This window comes from Manacus vitellinus, unplaced genomic scaffold, assembly GCF_001715985.3.
Source record: "Manacus vitellinus isolate BGI_N305 unplaced genomic scaffold, ASM171598v3 scaffold_41_pilon, whole genome shotgun sequence".
In the NCBI taxonomy this organism is placed as follows: Eukaryota; Metazoa; Chordata; class Aves; order Passeriformes; family Pipridae; genus Manacus; species Manacus vitellinus.
In genome coordinates this window covers 6,981,644-6,997,777 of record NW_021940545.1, presented here as the reverse complement: position 1 = coordinate 6,997,777, position 16,134 = coordinate 6,981,644, and the positions used below count along the sequence as shown (strand labels likewise).

Sequence of the window (16,134 nt, the reverse complement as noted above, 5' to 3'; positions counted from 1 at the left end):
GCGCCTGCTGGGCTGACCTCCCCTCCCCTCTCCCACTCATTAGCCCCATGCTGAGAAACAAATATGGGGGCAGGGGGAAATGAGAATAGCAAAAACATAACCACGCTGAGGATCTTCTCCAGCCGCCCCGTGTCTCTCACAAGGGTGAGTGTGCACATGCGAGACATGAAGATGTGGACTCGGACAAACACAGCCGCCAGTCAGGTCCCTGAGCCCAGCCCATCTTCACTCCTGCTTCCAGCCTCTCCATCCTGTCCAAGCAGCTGGAGAGGGGCTCACTCGAAGCTTTGGTTCGCCCCAGGCCCTCCAGGGCTCACTTGCAGCTGATGGAAGTTCTAGTTTAAAAACTTCCTGCACTTCTTGGCGCCGCAGTTACAGGGCAGTTTGTTGCTGGCGTCTTCAATGGGGAACTTGTAGTCGTAGGTGAGCTCTTCCCCTCGGTAGATTTTGCGCATGGCGAAGATGACAATGTGTTTCTGGCCATCGATGTTGATGACCCGGGAGTAGCAGTTGGGCTCACAGGAGTGGTTGATGAAGCGGGCCGCGTTGCCGTGCATGGTGGCATCCACCACTTCAGAGTCGTCAATGCGGAACATGTAGCACCCGATGCCCTGCACGGGGAGGACAGAGAAGGGTCAGCGCGGGCAGGGCAGGCACAGCCACCCCAGCAGACAGCCCAGCTCCGAAGCTGAGCCTGTGTGTGTGTCTGCAGCCTCTCTCCACTGGGCCCCGTGGGCTCCCACCTGAATCATTTCATTCCCGCACTCACTGAGACTGGCCCGAGACCCCGCCCAGCCCACAGGAGAGAATCAGAAGTGCCTCTAAAGCTCCAGCAAGAATGGAAATATCCCAGGTAGTCTGTAAACCCAATCTGTGATGTTCCAAACACAGTTTTCATATAGGCCTGTCCTACCTTCACAGCCACTTTCTAGTTCTCCCAAATTCTTTAAGAAGGTCTACAAAAGCCCAAAACTCACCTTACTGTCGTAGTATTTCTCTCGTTTGTCAGTGAGGATGGAGCGAATGACATTGCCTGAATATTCGATCACCATCTCACCTGCATCGATGTTCCTTTTGCAGAACAGACCCCGGCCATGGATGGGAGACCTAAAATGCAACAAGAAAAGTGAGTATTTCAAATGAGACAAGCAAAGCTCAGGAACATCAGATTGCAAAGGCTGCAGAAAATGAGTTATTCATGACAAGGACCACCGTGGTACTGTTACCCTTCTCTAACAGAACACTAACAAGAACAACACTAGGTCTCTTTGCCCACATCTGAGCACATACCTCAGCTATTGCCAAAGTAAGCCAGCATGGAGCAAGTGGTTTGTCCTGAGGATTACTTTTTAAATACATAACTTGGGTAGGGAGAAGGAGGAGGTAAAAAGCCCAAGCCTGCTTTTTTCCCTGCATTTTGCAGTCTGGCTTTGCAGGAAGTTTTCAGTTTCCACTGTCTCCTATCCCAGAGGCAGCAGTACCAAAGCAAAACTGTACCTGTAGACACCAACTGCCTCCTTGGAGGTCTTCTTCAAGTGCCGGAAGCGCATGGGCATTGGCAGATCCATACTGGTTGCCCTCCTAGAACAAAGAGGCGCTGCTAAGTGACAACCACATATTATCTGAGGCACTTTCCAAGACGGATTAATTCAGACACTGTGACACTGCAGCCCACAGAGAACACAGTCAAAATAAATGCTGTGTTTTCATATATATGTAAAAGATAATTTCCTCCCAAAATTCTCATCACGTTGTTTTACAAGGAAAAGAAACATTCAAAGGCAGAGTGGTCTGATGGTCACTTTCAGCTGTCACCTCTCTTGCTATTGAAGGAGTCACCTCTATGTCTGGTAGTTCTTGGCAGCTTTCAAGGTTTAAACGTCCATCAAAGCACACAACGCATAACTAAACCCCATCTGCTCACTTTAACACCACAGCATTATTTTCCCCTTTGAACCTTTAAACCCTGCTGCATACCGGGCCGATTTCAGCTGCACTTCTTCCTCTTCCTCATCATTTGGGTTGTATTCTGGAGGCTGTCGGTGTTTAGAAGCCAAGAAATTAAACATATCAAATGCAGATTTCCTGCAATTTAAAGAGACCAAAGGGAGTTTGTTATACTGACTGAAAATAAACATGTGGTTGCCACAACAGTCTGACATGTTTGCTGTCTCACACCTTCCCCACTCTGTCCTCTCTTAAAGCCCCTGTGCATCTGGGTAAGGCATAGCCCAAGAACAGCTCCAGCCAGGAAAGCATTGTTAAACCAAGCAACAGGCCACAAAGTGGCACAAGAAAATGTGCAGACTGCAAAGATGCCAAATAATTGATTTTCATGTGCCAGTTGGTAACATTTAACCAAGAGCTTTAGAGCTGTGGAGCTTTGTTGCTCCTGCCCTGCCATGGCATTAGTTATTGAGCCAACGGGCCCTTAACCCCAACGTCAACAAAACTCACACTTGCCTCAGGTGGACTTCGGCCCGAGCAGAGCCATGTGGGTTCAGAGGAGGTTCATTGGCCTCCTCTGGCTTGTGAAATCTGAACTTGTAGTTGTGGCAGTGCTTTGCTCCGTACAGTTGCTCAATCAGGAACACGACAGTATCATGGATAATCCCCAGCATCCTCAAACCATTCACACCTGGAATAAGAAATAGAGCACAACAAACACTGTCAGTGCAGATTTGGAGCAGGAAGATACAGCAGCTTGTCACAGACAGCAGGGGCACTGCACAGCTGTCACAGCAGCACTGCATTAGCTACTGCATTCCACGTTAGAGTTTCCAATCCTTCCACTGGGAAGAAATTATCCTCCATAAATCAGGTGGCAGCTGAATTGAAACTCTTAAGACCTCAAGATGCTCACAGAGACATCTGTTTGTCTGGGCAGGGTGTTACCTGCAAAGGACAGCTGCTTCAGGCGGGCATTCGAACGGGCCTCCTGGACCTTGTCAGTCAGTGACTTCCAGGCATCTGCACCACACAAACAGATGACAAACAGTGACCGAGTATTCGAGCACCAGGGTGCTCATATTTAAATAAACTAATTGGAGAATATGAAGTTTTCAACCTTCCACGGGGCATGAATTAAGACCCTCGGATCTTAATTGCTTCTCCATCCTCTCCAAAATTCACTTTGGCATAAAGGGAAGGCAGGGTATACTACAACTGGTCTGGAGGAAAAGTCTGGATACCCAATACTCCGTTGTGTGATCCACACTACCTATTTCTTGACAAACTAAGGTTGAATACCATTGGTCAATTGATAAAACAAAATGAGACAGCAACATACATTTCACTGAATATATTCCATTGAAAAAAAAAGAAAAACAAATAGAATCCAGACATGGTCAGGAACAAAGCTTGTTCTAGGGTTGTAAACCAAGAGATTTCTCTTTTTTTTAATCTATAAAAAAGCAAGTAGGGGACCCTCAAAAGTCACAGTTTTACTTCTAGTAAGGACAGCTAAAATCAGTACAACCAACACTGCATGGTTCTCACCTTCAATGCTTTCTGCGCAGATCTGAAAACCATCATCACTAGAGATCTCAAAAACTAAACCTTTTTTTGGTTTCTTCTCACCAAGACACTCTTTCCTCTTTTGTTCTTGCTGAAGCCAAAACATAAGAGGGGAGCTGAAAGTGCTCTCTTCTTCCTCGAGAGCTTTTGAGCCTAGAAAAGACAGGAGCCAGCATGAAGATGGGAACTGGAAATAATGATGCTTTTTCCACCTGTTGTTCCACAACTGAAAATGCCTTACTGACTTGCCTTTTTACCAGTACATCCAATCAAGAAAAAATTCTAGAGTGTCAAAATAAGAGTGTGAAATCTCAAATGCTGAAATTCTCACAAACCAAAAATAGAGACAAAACTATTTGTCCAAGACCTATTAATAGCAAACAAACCTTTCCTCCCTTCATAGCAAGAATAACACAAGTTATATCTCTGAGCCTTTCCTTGAGAGAACAAGACACATAAAAATCAAAACTTCAAACACCACTTTCCTGGTCCTGGAGAACCCCAAGACTTGGTGTGTTTGAAGAAGTGATGTACCTGCATTTTCTTGCTCATTTACTGAGTTCTGTGTTGATTGAGACTCTGGGAGCACTGTCATTTGCCTTGGGAGGGAAAGAAGAGAACATGGAGAAAAACAGTCAACAACCAGCCTCATTTCCTCACCAATCCTGAGCAGTAGTCTATGAAATCTTGAGAACTAGACAGAAAGAACCTTCTTCCAGGTCGAATATTCTGACACCAGTTCAATTGGAAATGAACAAACAAAAAGATTCTACTCAGTAGCATTTCTGTCTGCAGCCTCTATTGGTCTGTGGGCAGCAGCCTAATTTCACACAGGCTATGATCTGCTCTGTGTCAGCCCCACTCAGGAATAAGGTGTGTGCTAACACACGATCAGGAATCGCTGCACGAGCGTCTCCTCAGCAAGCTCTGAGCTTCCCAGAGTTACACACAGCTTAATGCAAAATGGTTCCATATTGCAACTAAACATGACAGTGTGCTCCCCACTGAAAGCTCCTCAGACATTTCAACTAGGAAAGCCAGACTTCCCGCATTCTCTGTACAAATGTCCTTCAGCTCAAGTGAGCAGAATCCCACAGAAAGGTCTGTTCATCCCTTACCCTGCAGACTGCCCACATGGCTTCTGCGATGGCTGATCTACGCTTGCTGCATCCTGCGCATCTGCCTTCATAGCAGGAGTCCTGGAAGAAAAAGATTTGGAACATTCAAAATACCTGCCAAGCCATGTGTGCTCTAAACAAGACTGGAAAGCAGGAACAGATCCACCAGTTCCACAGAACTACACAAGTAGTAACAGCTGCTCCTGTGATATGAGGAACCAGATCACACTTCTAGCACCACATCAGAATCAAAGTTTGCACTTCACAATTTGCCTTCACTTGAAGAATTTGCTGGAGGAACTAGTGTGAGATTCTTTCTCATATTGTTAAAAAAACTCAGGGATGAGCAAAACCAAACTCTCCTCTTACCCTGTAGCCAAGACCTGTGGTACAGCAACAGCCCCTCTGTCGGGAGCGTGAACTTCAGAAGAACCAGCCCACGCGTGAGCAGTTTTGTGCTTCTTTCCATTCCCTTTGTCTAACAGTGGCTGGATGCGTTTGATTTTTGGCTTCATTTTTGTGGGACCCAGCACGGAGCTACTTGCAGACTGCTGACCAGGTGATGGGGAGCCTCCCGGAGATGCTGAGCTGGCATGCATCACTGACGAGGAAGCCTTGCTTTGTTCGAGTCCAGTGTTGTTTGGAGCATCAACCAGGTGTGGAAAGCTCGACAGCTGCGTTGTTGCCGAAGCTGTGCTAAGGTCCAGCTGGGAGGAAGCAACCCCAGTTTTGCTGGCTAAGAGCTGTGTCATGTGCTGAAGCTGGTACGAGCCTTCTGGGTCAGCAGATGACGGAGCAACTGTCATGCCCATTGTCTGTGCTGAAGGCAGAACACAAATGCTTGATGCAGCTGTCATGGCTGCCGTAGATGGAGTCTGAGATGCTCCCAGTTGTGAAAACATCCCAGAACTTGGTGGTAAAGTCATGTGCTGCTCCTGAAGACCAAGGCTTTGCTGACTAGCTTTGATCAGGAGGTTGCTTATCGAACCAAGGTCCCCTAATAATCCAGGGCTTGTTAATGTTACAGAACTTTGTCCCAGAACATGACTGGGAACTGACCCACCAGTAGTAGGGGCTGCTGTGGCCTGCATGGATACAACGTTCAGCACTGAGGAACTCGATGTTAGGCCCGATACAGGCCCTGCTGGGAGGTGACTAGCATCTGGACCAATAACGCTGGGAGACGTGCTGACTGCAGTAGTGGTCCCACCTTGTGGGAGCAAAGATGTTTGCTCAAAATACATGACACCAGACTTGGACCTTTTGATAATATTGGGGACAGTTCTCTGGGATGTTGAATTCGCAATGGTTCCCAAATCCAGTGGGTGGTTGGAAATTTGGGAAGGAGCAAAATTAATTAAAGTCATATTAGAGACCATGTCAGGAGGAGCTATAGCAGAAGCAGTTCCGGAGGGAGCCAGCTTCTTGTTCTTCCGTGACTGCAGACGAGATATGGGCCGTTTCTTGCCTAGGGCAGCAGCTGGTGTAGAAGCAGTGGTACCAAGGTCTGTCCTCTGACTAGCTTCGGACACTAAGAGCTGAGGATCGGGAGGTGGCTGCACCCCAATTAGAAGACCTGGCGAAGGACTGCTGATGTTGGGTGGGAAGCCAGTCTGAGCAGCTGTGGAGAAGGGATGTATATGCTGGTGATGGGACATGGGCAGCAGACCCTTGCTTGTGGGAGGGAATAACGACTGAGATGAAGGCAAGCTTGGATTTAATCCTGTGGTCAGCGTGAGCCCACTCCCCATGGGCCCCAGCACCGAAGCATTGCTCTCCATCACGCTCTGTGCAGAACTAACAGAAGGTGTCAACTGTATCTTTTGGGTGACACCGTTGGGTAGAGTCTGGAGGACATACAGGGGCTGCATGTTTTGATTGACTACCAGAAGTTTTTCTGCGGGCGGCTTGAGGTGGGGTGGCGTTGTCTGCACCGCAGCGTTGGAGATCTGTGAAGGGCCAGGACTGTCTGTGGAGTTTGGCACGTACTTCTGGCTCTGAAGGGGAACGGTGGGTGACACCGGCACCTGGATACCCGGAGTCCCGCTGTTTCTTGTTAAATCCTGGTTGCTGCCGTGCCCTTGCTCGACGGGGCCACAGGGTGGGCTGGTTATATGCTCTGCATCTATGTGACCCTGGATGAAGTGATCGGGAGTCATGTGTCCTTCAGGGCTTGGGTCTACCCCTGGACTCAGGAGAGCTGCATCGCCTTCCCCCGAGGCAGATTTTTCTGTAACTGTCACTCTCTTTTCCCCAGACTCTGTGGAAGGCAAGGCAAGCATTGACCTCTCTCCCGAAGAGGAAAGAGAAGACTCCGAGATGACAGCGAGCCTGTTGTGATTTTGGCTGGGCACCGTAGGGCTGCGAGTGGTCAGAACAGAGAGATCAGAAGGAAGCTCCAGTGGCAATTCAAACTGCTCCTCTGCTGATATAGAGGAAGAGACGCTGCTGTCCACAGGCTCAGCAGTGGGCAGCTGCTGGGAGAACACCTCAAACAAACCCATATCCTTGCCACGGTTGCTGTCAAGACCTAAACCTTCTCCAAGCGTCAGGAGTTCTGATGATGAGGACTCTGGACTTTCTCCCAATGCCTGCATAGATGGTGTGTTCTTCAGTACAAAGTCCATGATATCAGAAGGGAGGATGTTCCCACAGTCATCGCTGTTGTTATTGTCAGAGTCGGACTTCAGAAGTTCTGTGTTGAAAGTGTCCAGTAAGTTCTTGTCGGAAGGTGTGCTTGCGTGAGTCCTGCGGCCTGTTTCCAACGAACTCAGCTGCACCTCCAGTGAGTCCTGACCCTGCGCTTTAACCCTGCTCACAGGGTGGCAGTTATCAATCTTGGGGTCAGTTTTGTGGACAGTGGAGCTCTTGGTGACTTGTACTTTCTCTCCAGCTTCTTCAGTTCTATCCATCTTTAAGTTCTCTGTCCCATTTTCTTTGCCACTCCTTTTAGTTACCTGGCTGACTTTTCTGGTTGTTGCTGTGACACTTGTATCACTTTCAGTTCCATCATCCACACCGTCTAGCTGTGAGATTTTTGGAAGATCGCACTGCTCCTCCTCCCTGAATAAACTATGGGATCCAAGCCTCTCCTCCGTGTTCGAGGAAACCACCGTCCTTGTGAAATTATAGTAGTATAAGTCATCTTCATCTGATGTGCTCAAGTCATCTGCGCCATCCACTTGTCCTTCTGCAGAACGCTTCCCTCGCTTCTTGCCAGTTGAGTTACTGTAGAAGGGAATGTCTTCCTCTCCATAGGACCTCACACCATACAGAGGAGTCAGTCCAAAGAACATATTGGATCTGGCCCGAGCACTTCTCCGTGGATACCTCCGCTTGTATGAGCCTTCTTCTTGAGCTTTAGCACCATCCTGGAGCATCAAGTTGTTATCTTGAATGGGCAAATTTTCATATGTGTTATTTTGAGATTCCTGTGCTGGCGCTTCATTTGGGCTTCCCTGAACTACGGGGTTCTCTTCTGGGCTTTCCGAAGCCAAGGAGGGCTCAGCCAGAGCAGCCAGGTCTGCCCCAGCAGACTGAGTTTCGGCATCACTTTCCTGCTGTGCATTTTTAGACTGGTTTTCACTTTCCATCTTGAGAGGAGTCAGAGTGACTTTAACGGTGCGTTTTCTGGGTGCCTGCGATTCCTTAGGGGCTGTTTCAACCTGCACTGATGACCCTTTAGATGGCCCTTGTGAAGGTGGAGACTTCTCACCAGCTTTTTCAGCAGGAATATTATTACATAACCTCTGGCTAATTTGTTCAGTTGCCAAGCCCTGATGGCCAAATTCTGGTTTCAGGTTTCCTTCATCACTGCCTACTGCTTGACTTGACTCTGTAAGAGATTTCAGAGAATGCTTCTCTTTAAAACTGTCTTTCATTAACTTTTTACCCTTCTGACGCCTCTCTCTGGGGGCAGAAACTACTTGCTCACTTGCTGCAGGAGATCTGCTGTTTACTCCAGCAGACTTCAAGGTCTTTGCATCCGTCTCATCAGCCACAGTTGTTTTCTCTGGCTGTACAGGTTCCACATGCTGATCTCTGTCTTTCCTTGGGCCTCTCTGATGCAAAGGTGGAAAGGCTATTGCTTCTTTGGAAGAAAATGATCCTGAACACTCTTGAAAGGTTCCTATTTTAACATTCGCTTCTGTGCCTGATGAACTGGTTGGTTGAGTGGACACTTTGGAGCTTCCTCCAGGGACAAAAGTATGAGCTGAATAATCTGGGTCCTTTGAGGTCACCGCTTTCATTTTCTCTCCCTTAGAAGGCGCACCTTTGGCTATCAAATCTGAACTGCTGGAATGTTTCCCTTCTGTGGATGGAGATGCATCCAGCTGGTAAGTTTTACTTCCAGTTGAAGGTGCTGTTTTCTGGGAGCCTGAACTGGTAGAGCAACTTTGAACTGGAGCACTAGGAGGACCCGTGTTCACCGACCCCACAAAGCGGTCGGTACTTCTGACGGTCAGTTCATGTTCTGAAGAGGCCCCCAGGCTGGAAACTGAAGACACACCATGCCTGGAGTAAGTGTTCCCAGCTCGTGCAGGGGAAACCATTCGGAGTTTTGATTGCTGCTGTGACAAAGAAGAGGTGCTGTGTCTCCGAGAACCAATGCTCTTAAGTCCTGAGGACAGCAAAGGATCCCCTACTGTCACTATTTCATGGGTCACTGGGGTAGGACTTCCTGAGAAAAGAAGGCAAGAAAGACTGTCAGATGACCTGAAACCTTCACAATCAATGCACACCCTATTCCTTCATATAAAACACAAGAAATTAAAACCCAACAAAACCTTTCAGCCAAATAGCACCAACATAATGATGATACTTGAGATCAGTGTTAAAAACCTAATACTGTCAACCAGGATTCACCACGTGGAGCTGACAAATTTGCATCTCAGGGTTTGGTACCTCAACTTTAGATGGGAATTTTCAACATCAGTTTGAAACAAAACATGAGTCATTCACACAGAAACAGCAACTGAATTACAATACCACATTTCTGACTCTCTCTAGAAAAATACTGACTGAGATGTTAAGCCCCTAACTTTTATCACAGCTCTTCTGGATCACTACTACTATATTGTCAAAGGCTGCTTCTTTATCCCAGGGGAATGTTTGTGTCAGTTGTACATTTCTCAACAAGCCATCTCTACTGTGTTTTGTCAGAACTTTCCTCTCCTCAAGCCTATTGCCATTTCACTCCTTTCTTTAGAAACAGAACGTAACACCCCACTCTGAAGGAAGCCAAAACAAAAGGCACAAACTAAACAAAAATATTTTCAAAACAAACCTCAAAGTCAACAGCACTAGAAATACCTGCAGAGGGCAACGGCCTAGATCCAGGAGACCTCTGTGTGGATGGATAACTTGGTGCTCTGATCCTGGGGCCCTTTGAGACCACTGGATAGTAACAGGAACTAGAGGTCTGAGAATGCAAGGGACGATCTGGTGATGGTGGGTTTACAATTTCAGGTGTATTTTGGCTGTCTTTCGGTAGAGTTTCTGTTGTGTAAAAGAGAAACAACAGTATAAGCCATCACTGAACTCTAAAAGCTATGACCTGATAAACTATATACTGCTATCAGGTTCCACTTTGAGAAACAGGGTGTTTGTTAAATGAACACAAAGTCAAAGATCTGCCATCAGATAATACCTGGTTTCTTCTCCTAAGAACATTTTCAAATACTTGTAGCAATACATTAATACTCAGCTTACACATCAAATTCCACTATGTATTTATAGAGTTTAGAATTCTATGTTGACAATGACAACTATAAATGTTTTAAAAATCTTTCACTGCTTTACCCTGGGATACATAAAAACAATTTGGAAATACTTAAGCAGCACAATATGACTATTCAACAATGTACTGAACCCCCATATTACAGACCAACACTGACACTTCAAGTACAGTTTGAAGTTTTAGATCACTAGAAAATTCTATAAGCTGTAGACTAGAAACCATCCCTGCAGCAGTGTTCGTTTGGCTGAAGTTTTCAAAGTTAGCAGTACACTCAGGACCTTAAAGTCTTAAGATGCTGTAACATAATTTGGAAGCCTGAAGTGGATTCTAGTCCAAATCTGTTTAAGAGATGCACTGTGGCAAAACCATACAGAGAATATACTTCTATAAAGTCCTTAAAAGATTACCTGTAAGGGAAACTGGGCTATGGGCAATTGTTCTGTTATCATCGTGCTCTACAGTGCTGTTAATGTCAGGTTCTATGACTGGAGGTCGGCACTCCATGATCTTGCAGGTATACACACAGCGCTTCCTGGCATCTGTTGTGCTCCAGTACACCCTGGAGCACCTGGAAGATAATTCAAACATAAAGTAATTTAATCAACAGTTGAGTAAACCTCATTCCTGTTTCAAATTTTCAGTTTCTCAAAACTACATGGGCCAAAGGCCTCCTGGCAAAACATGCTGCACACCTAGCTTAATCAGAGATTCCTCAACAGTGTAGGAAAGCTACAGTCAATTTTCCCATATGTTATTTCAGTTCTGGTTTGGCATGAAATATACTGAAAGACATCAAATCATGAAACAGTTTATACTCACTGATAGCCGATGGGAAACAACTTATCTTCACAGTCTGAGAGGTCATTCAGAATTCCTAAACAGTCTATTGTCATTGAACCTGAGCAGAGAGAGGAACAGAACAATTCTGTGAACCACATTCCAGCACCAAAGGTGGATCAAGTATCCAGAGACTAGATCATACCAATCATCATGTGGATGTTCTCTGGTTCCAAGCCACTAAGAAATTTTCTTCTCAAACTGATCCCTTCAAAGTCCACAAAAACTCTCCTAAGAACTTCAAACCCATTCTCCGGAACCACCTGGAACAAGAAACCACAAAACTACTCATTAAAGGAACCACCACATGTACACTGTGCAGCCTGTCCTACTCAATCCTCAGTTTGATCTTTTGGTTTTTGAACTGCCACACAGCACCACTTGCCAAACTGCCCCAGGCCAGTTGTACCACTGACATCTTTCGAAGAGCACTGCAGTCCAGCCCTCGTTCATGAGGAACACACTCAACATGAACTTCTAAAAAGTGCTCATAGTTACAGGCTAACCCCACCTTCAGAGTGTGAGGCAGACCAGGACAGAAGAATCTCACCTCTCCTTTGATCAAGTCACGATGCCTCTGGCAGTAAACTTTCTTATCATCCAGAAAGACACAGTTCTTGGCTCGTGAGCACATGAAATGATAGTTACTGGTACAGGAAGTGAGGCAGCAGCCTACTGTGGCGCCTGACTTCTGGCAGAACTCACATCTCTGCAAAAGTAAAAAAAAAAAAAAAAGTTAAAATTTAATCTCTTCTAAAACAAGACCACCATTACTGTTGTCAGTTGCTTTTTTGGCACAGACAGAAGTTTAGACTAATGCCTGATCTCCCACTTCATTGTCGTTCCATTTCACTACAGTGACTCACACGCAAAAGCGAGACATGGAGGAGGAGGTAAGAGGAAGAAGGATCCCTCATATAGAAGAACTTTTGCATTTGTGGACTCCAGGCCTCAGACTTTCCTGCTTCAGCTCCATATCCAACTCTCACATTTGCAAGCTTCACTTTATCTCCACAATATTTCTGAACTGAGCAATGATAAAACAACTTTTCAAATACCTTCATTCAGTACTGTTATAGTGTTAAAAAAATACTGCAAGAAAGGACAGAGCAGAACAAACACACACACAAGGCATCTTTTAGCTGGGCTCCTGTCTTGGTTCTGTGATTCTAAATCAGTGTGAAGTTTAATGAAACGCTCTTTGCTTGTACTCACCAGCTGCTTTCCCCGGATGACAGCCATATGCACGTTTTTCAGAGAACCATCATCATCTTCAAACACTTCTGCTGACCACAAAGCACAGTTCACATGTGTCCATTCGTTTTGGCCGATATAGAGGAGACGCCCGGCATCCTAAAGAACGGAAGGAAATGTTTTGTTTTTTTTCAAATTTCTATGAAACACAACCATGCATAAAACCCGCCCCACCTATCCACAGTACCAAACCTACAGCACAGCTTAAATGGGCTCCTGTGGAAATGGGCACGTGGCACATACTCACATTAGCACTGTCGTCACCGTATTTCAGGCACAACGCGCACTGCCTGTTGTCTTCTACATCTGGAGGTGGGTTCAGTTCAGGACTATCCTCTCTGCTTCTGTCAGAGCCTTAAAGGAGAGAACAGTGTTCATTCTTGAAATTAGGAAGGCAAAAATTCATCTGGAGAGATTGTCAGTAAGCAAACAGGGTAAAAGAGTTTTCAATAGCCAGCTTGGAAAGCAAAGCACACATCAGCCTCCACATAGCCCTCATTCAGGGGCAAAGGTATTCCTGCGTCCAAGCTTAGCTCAGAAACACCTTGTGTGTAACAGCCTCCGAATGACTTCAGGTCACAGAGGTCTCAAGACAGTTGCATTCAGAACTAATACCACCCTCCCTTTACTATGAGGAGCTTTGGACCAAAGTGCTTCAGATTTGGGATTGGCAGTGCTGCCATTGGTTTTCTTACCAGAGATGGGAGGTGTAGGAGGATGTAGAGGAGTTGGTGAATCTGGCTCTCCAGGCCCTTTGGGTTTTGGAGCTGGAATGATTTTCTTCATCAGAGGGGGCTGTTCAGTGCGGTTGTTCTCTTCACGCTCCTGCCACTGAGCATAATTATGGTCGAGCGACGGGGGCAGCACCGCGTTTGGCAACATACCACTGCTGAGATGGAGCAAGGGGTCAGTGTCACACCCGGCTGCACCAGAGGACCTTGTGCCCTGGCTACCAGGGCCTACCTGACCTCTCCCCCTCTAATACCTCATTTAATTACCTACAGCCTACATGTGGTCCCCACAAAGGCTGTGACCACTCATGTTTTAAGGTTTGTGATGTGAGTGTCTGTTTCTTTGGAGGGTAACAGGTGCAGGAGAGCCACCCCAAGTAGGGGTGTGAGAAGGAAGAGAGAGAAGGAAGGACAGGACTGACAAGTCAATACACAGTAATACCTAGTTCTAAATAGTTGTAAATAGTTCTAAAAAGTGTTCTGCTTTAGAACAAGGAAGCATGTACAAAACTTGGGAATGGGATTAATGTGTAACTTCCTAGGGAAAAAAAAAAAGAAAACCAGAAATCCCAACCCCACAACAGGCTCTCTCAATACGTTTTGCTTGGACAGCTGGCAAACAGCAGGGTGTCACAGTTGGATACAGAACAGTTACTTACTTGCTTGTTACTTTATTTGGCTCCCAAAATCTGGACTTTTTTACACTGAACCATGGAAAAACACGCTCCATTTGCTAAAGGAAAACAACAACCCATTAGAAAAGTTAGACAACATACCCAAAAATTCAAAGACATTCAGCCAAGATCTACTGTAAATGCACAACTAGTAACATTTCATTAACATCAACAACTCTGACAATGTATTATTTTATTCCTGGAAAGACCCAAGCAAGGGCAAGTGTGATGGCCTTTGGACTCCAACAGCAACAAGCAGTGGTAGGATACCAAGTAGATTTCAAAATAACTGTAGCCCATCTCACCCGAATAAAGAAGGACTTGACCATGCTGTTGGCTTTCTTAACCTCTGGCTGCCCGCCATCGGAATTAATGGCTGCTTGAATTATCTTCACAATGTCATCACTAAAATCCAACTGTAAGAAACCCACAAAACTTCACATTAACAGGATTGTCTTTTGCACAGCTACACCATCCACTAATCCTTTAGGGCATCAAATGAGCATCTAGATGATTATCAGATTGGACAAGAGCGTGACTTAAAAGCAGAAAGAGAATTTGGCTGTGAAGAATCAAGCAGCCCTCTACATTTGCAAACTGGCTGGCAGAGCTGCTACACCCACAACTGTTCACTTCTTCCTTCTACAAGGAGCTGACTTCTGACCAGTTTTACATCCACTAAACTAGCTACCTCAGAAGGATTTGGTCAAAATCTGGCACAATCAACATTTGTCAAGCACTTTGCAATATACAGTGTTCCTCAAAGATTACAGATTCTGTAGGGGGAAAAAAGTAAAAGGCTAGTCTCTGCAAAGAGAACTGATTTGTTCAACACTAGTATTTTCTGTAACTAACCCTTGAATAAGTCACCCCTTCACCCATGAATTCCTTCCTTTTCAGCTAATCGACAGCAGCAGAGCTATTGGGCCAGGCCTTCAGTCAAAATTTCCACATGAAGGATGACCTGTCCTGTTTCTATCTACATAAACACCTGACTAAAAGCAAATGGGGTCTAACCAAGTATCACTGCTGGTTACAGAGAGCCCTACAACAGCATCGATTACTTGTCTCTGGGCAAACATCAACATCAGTGCCAGCCAGAATTATTTTTAGCAGCACGATAACCTGCTTCCGTGTTCCTGAAGAAAAGGCTTAAGCCTGTTCAGTTATAAACACCACAGGTCATAAAGCAATTCACAGAGTCTATAACATAATAGAGCGGAACATGAAAACTTTGACATACCACAGATGTGTAACTTCCTTGATCCATTTTTCTTTTCACTCCTTCCAGATCCAGAGGTTGCTGCTCCTCCTGTTTACTGACTTCTGTTAGGACAGGAGGATCAGGACCCTCAGGAGAGCTTCTGGATGGGATGCTCTCTTCTGTTTCAGGATTTAAATCAGGTGGTTTTGCTGCCTGTGAACACCAACAATGAGACAGAGGGATGTTGGCTATTGAAATGTAGCTGCTCCTCATGATACACTCCCAAGCACATTTATTGGCCCAGAGATTCTCGCTAATGTGAATGAAAGGAGACCCGGGTTCTGATTTCTGTCCAAAATGTAGGAACAATGAAAAGCTCTTAAGCAGCTTCCTGCTATGACCTGTAAGGTGCACAGCAGGGCAGAGCCATCAGCTATAAGAATCAAACCCATTGTTCAGAAGTCTTATTTCTGAATGCATATTTCAAGACTAAGATCCTCTTCTTCTGTCAGAAAAGCACCTTCACCATCACAGAGCAAAATCCTCCCATTCCTTGAAGAACTTTACCCTATATTTTTTCAGCTTCACAAGTTGTATCATAGATACCCACTTCTTTGCTTCCATAGGAATGAACAAAAGAAAGAAAAAATATAAATAAATCACAGCATGTGTTGTTCCAAATATGATGCAGACATTTCTGCAGGAAGAGGCACAGCAATACCACAGCTCAAGTGAATGCCAGGCACGTCACAAGCTGGACTAACACTAAGAGGACAGAAGCTCCAGCTTACCTGTCGATACCGCAGCAGGTGGCTGGTAGTTCTGGAATTCAACAGGGCTGTTAGAACCTGCTTCAGGGAAACCTGCAGCTCCTTTTCCAGTGCCAGACGCCACTCTGCAGGATGCTGGTCTGTACAGTTAATGCAGGTGTACGCGACACTCTCAGGCAAGTTGGACAGTATCTCATACATTTCATCTGGAGACAAAAGAAGATAAGATAACCACCTGAAGTACTTCACTGAAGGATGGATACAGGGAAAAGCCCCTGCCCTGCACTTAC

General features: G+C 45.8%; 1 protein-coding gene across 1 annotated transcript in view; it reads right to left on the bottom strand.

Moving 5' to 3' along the window:
* Positions 1 to 335: 335 nt before the first annotated feature.
* The window catches only part of KMT2A (lysine methyltransferase 2A), a 29,294-nt gene continuing 13,495 nt past the window's right edge, over positions 336 to 16,134 (bottom strand). The window contains exons 14-35 of the mRNA XM_018078659.3: positions 15,866 to 16,050; positions 15,114 to 15,287; positions 14,176 to 14,286; positions 13,856 to 13,929; positions 13,161 to 13,351; positions 12,713 to 12,819; positions 12,427 to 12,564; positions 11,762 to 11,920; positions 11,357 to 11,474; positions 11,194 to 11,272; positions 10,782 to 10,942; positions 9,948 to 10,133; positions 5,004 to 9,315; positions 4,635 to 4,715; positions 4,051 to 4,115; positions 3,499 to 3,669; positions 2,896 to 2,970; positions 2,464 to 2,638; positions 1,978 to 2,085; positions 1,498 to 1,581; positions 978 to 1,107; positions 336 to 611 (exon numbers count right to left, since the gene is read on the bottom strand). Of these exons, the coding sequence (XP_017934148.1) occupies positions 336 to 611; positions 978 to 1,107; positions 1,498 to 1,581; positions 1,978 to 2,085; positions 2,464 to 2,638; positions 2,896 to 2,970; positions 3,499 to 3,669; positions 4,051 to 4,115; positions 4,635 to 4,715; positions 5,004 to 9,315; positions 9,948 to 10,133; positions 10,782 to 10,942; positions 11,194 to 11,272; positions 11,357 to 11,474; positions 11,762 to 11,920; positions 12,427 to 12,564; positions 12,713 to 12,819; positions 13,161 to 13,351; positions 13,856 to 13,929; positions 14,176 to 14,286; positions 15,114 to 15,287; positions 15,866 to 16,050 (7,160 nt within the window). The remainder of the gene's footprint in view (positions 612 to 977; positions 1,108 to 1,497; positions 1,582 to 1,977; positions 2,086 to 2,463; positions 2,639 to 2,895; positions 2,971 to 3,498; positions 3,670 to 4,050; positions 4,116 to 4,634; positions 4,716 to 5,003; positions 9,316 to 9,947; positions 10,134 to 10,781; positions 10,943 to 11,193; positions 11,273 to 11,356; positions 11,475 to 11,761; positions 11,921 to 12,426; positions 12,565 to 12,712; positions 12,820 to 13,160; positions 13,352 to 13,855; positions 13,930 to 14,175; positions 14,287 to 15,113; positions 15,288 to 15,865; positions 16,051 to 16,134) is intronic.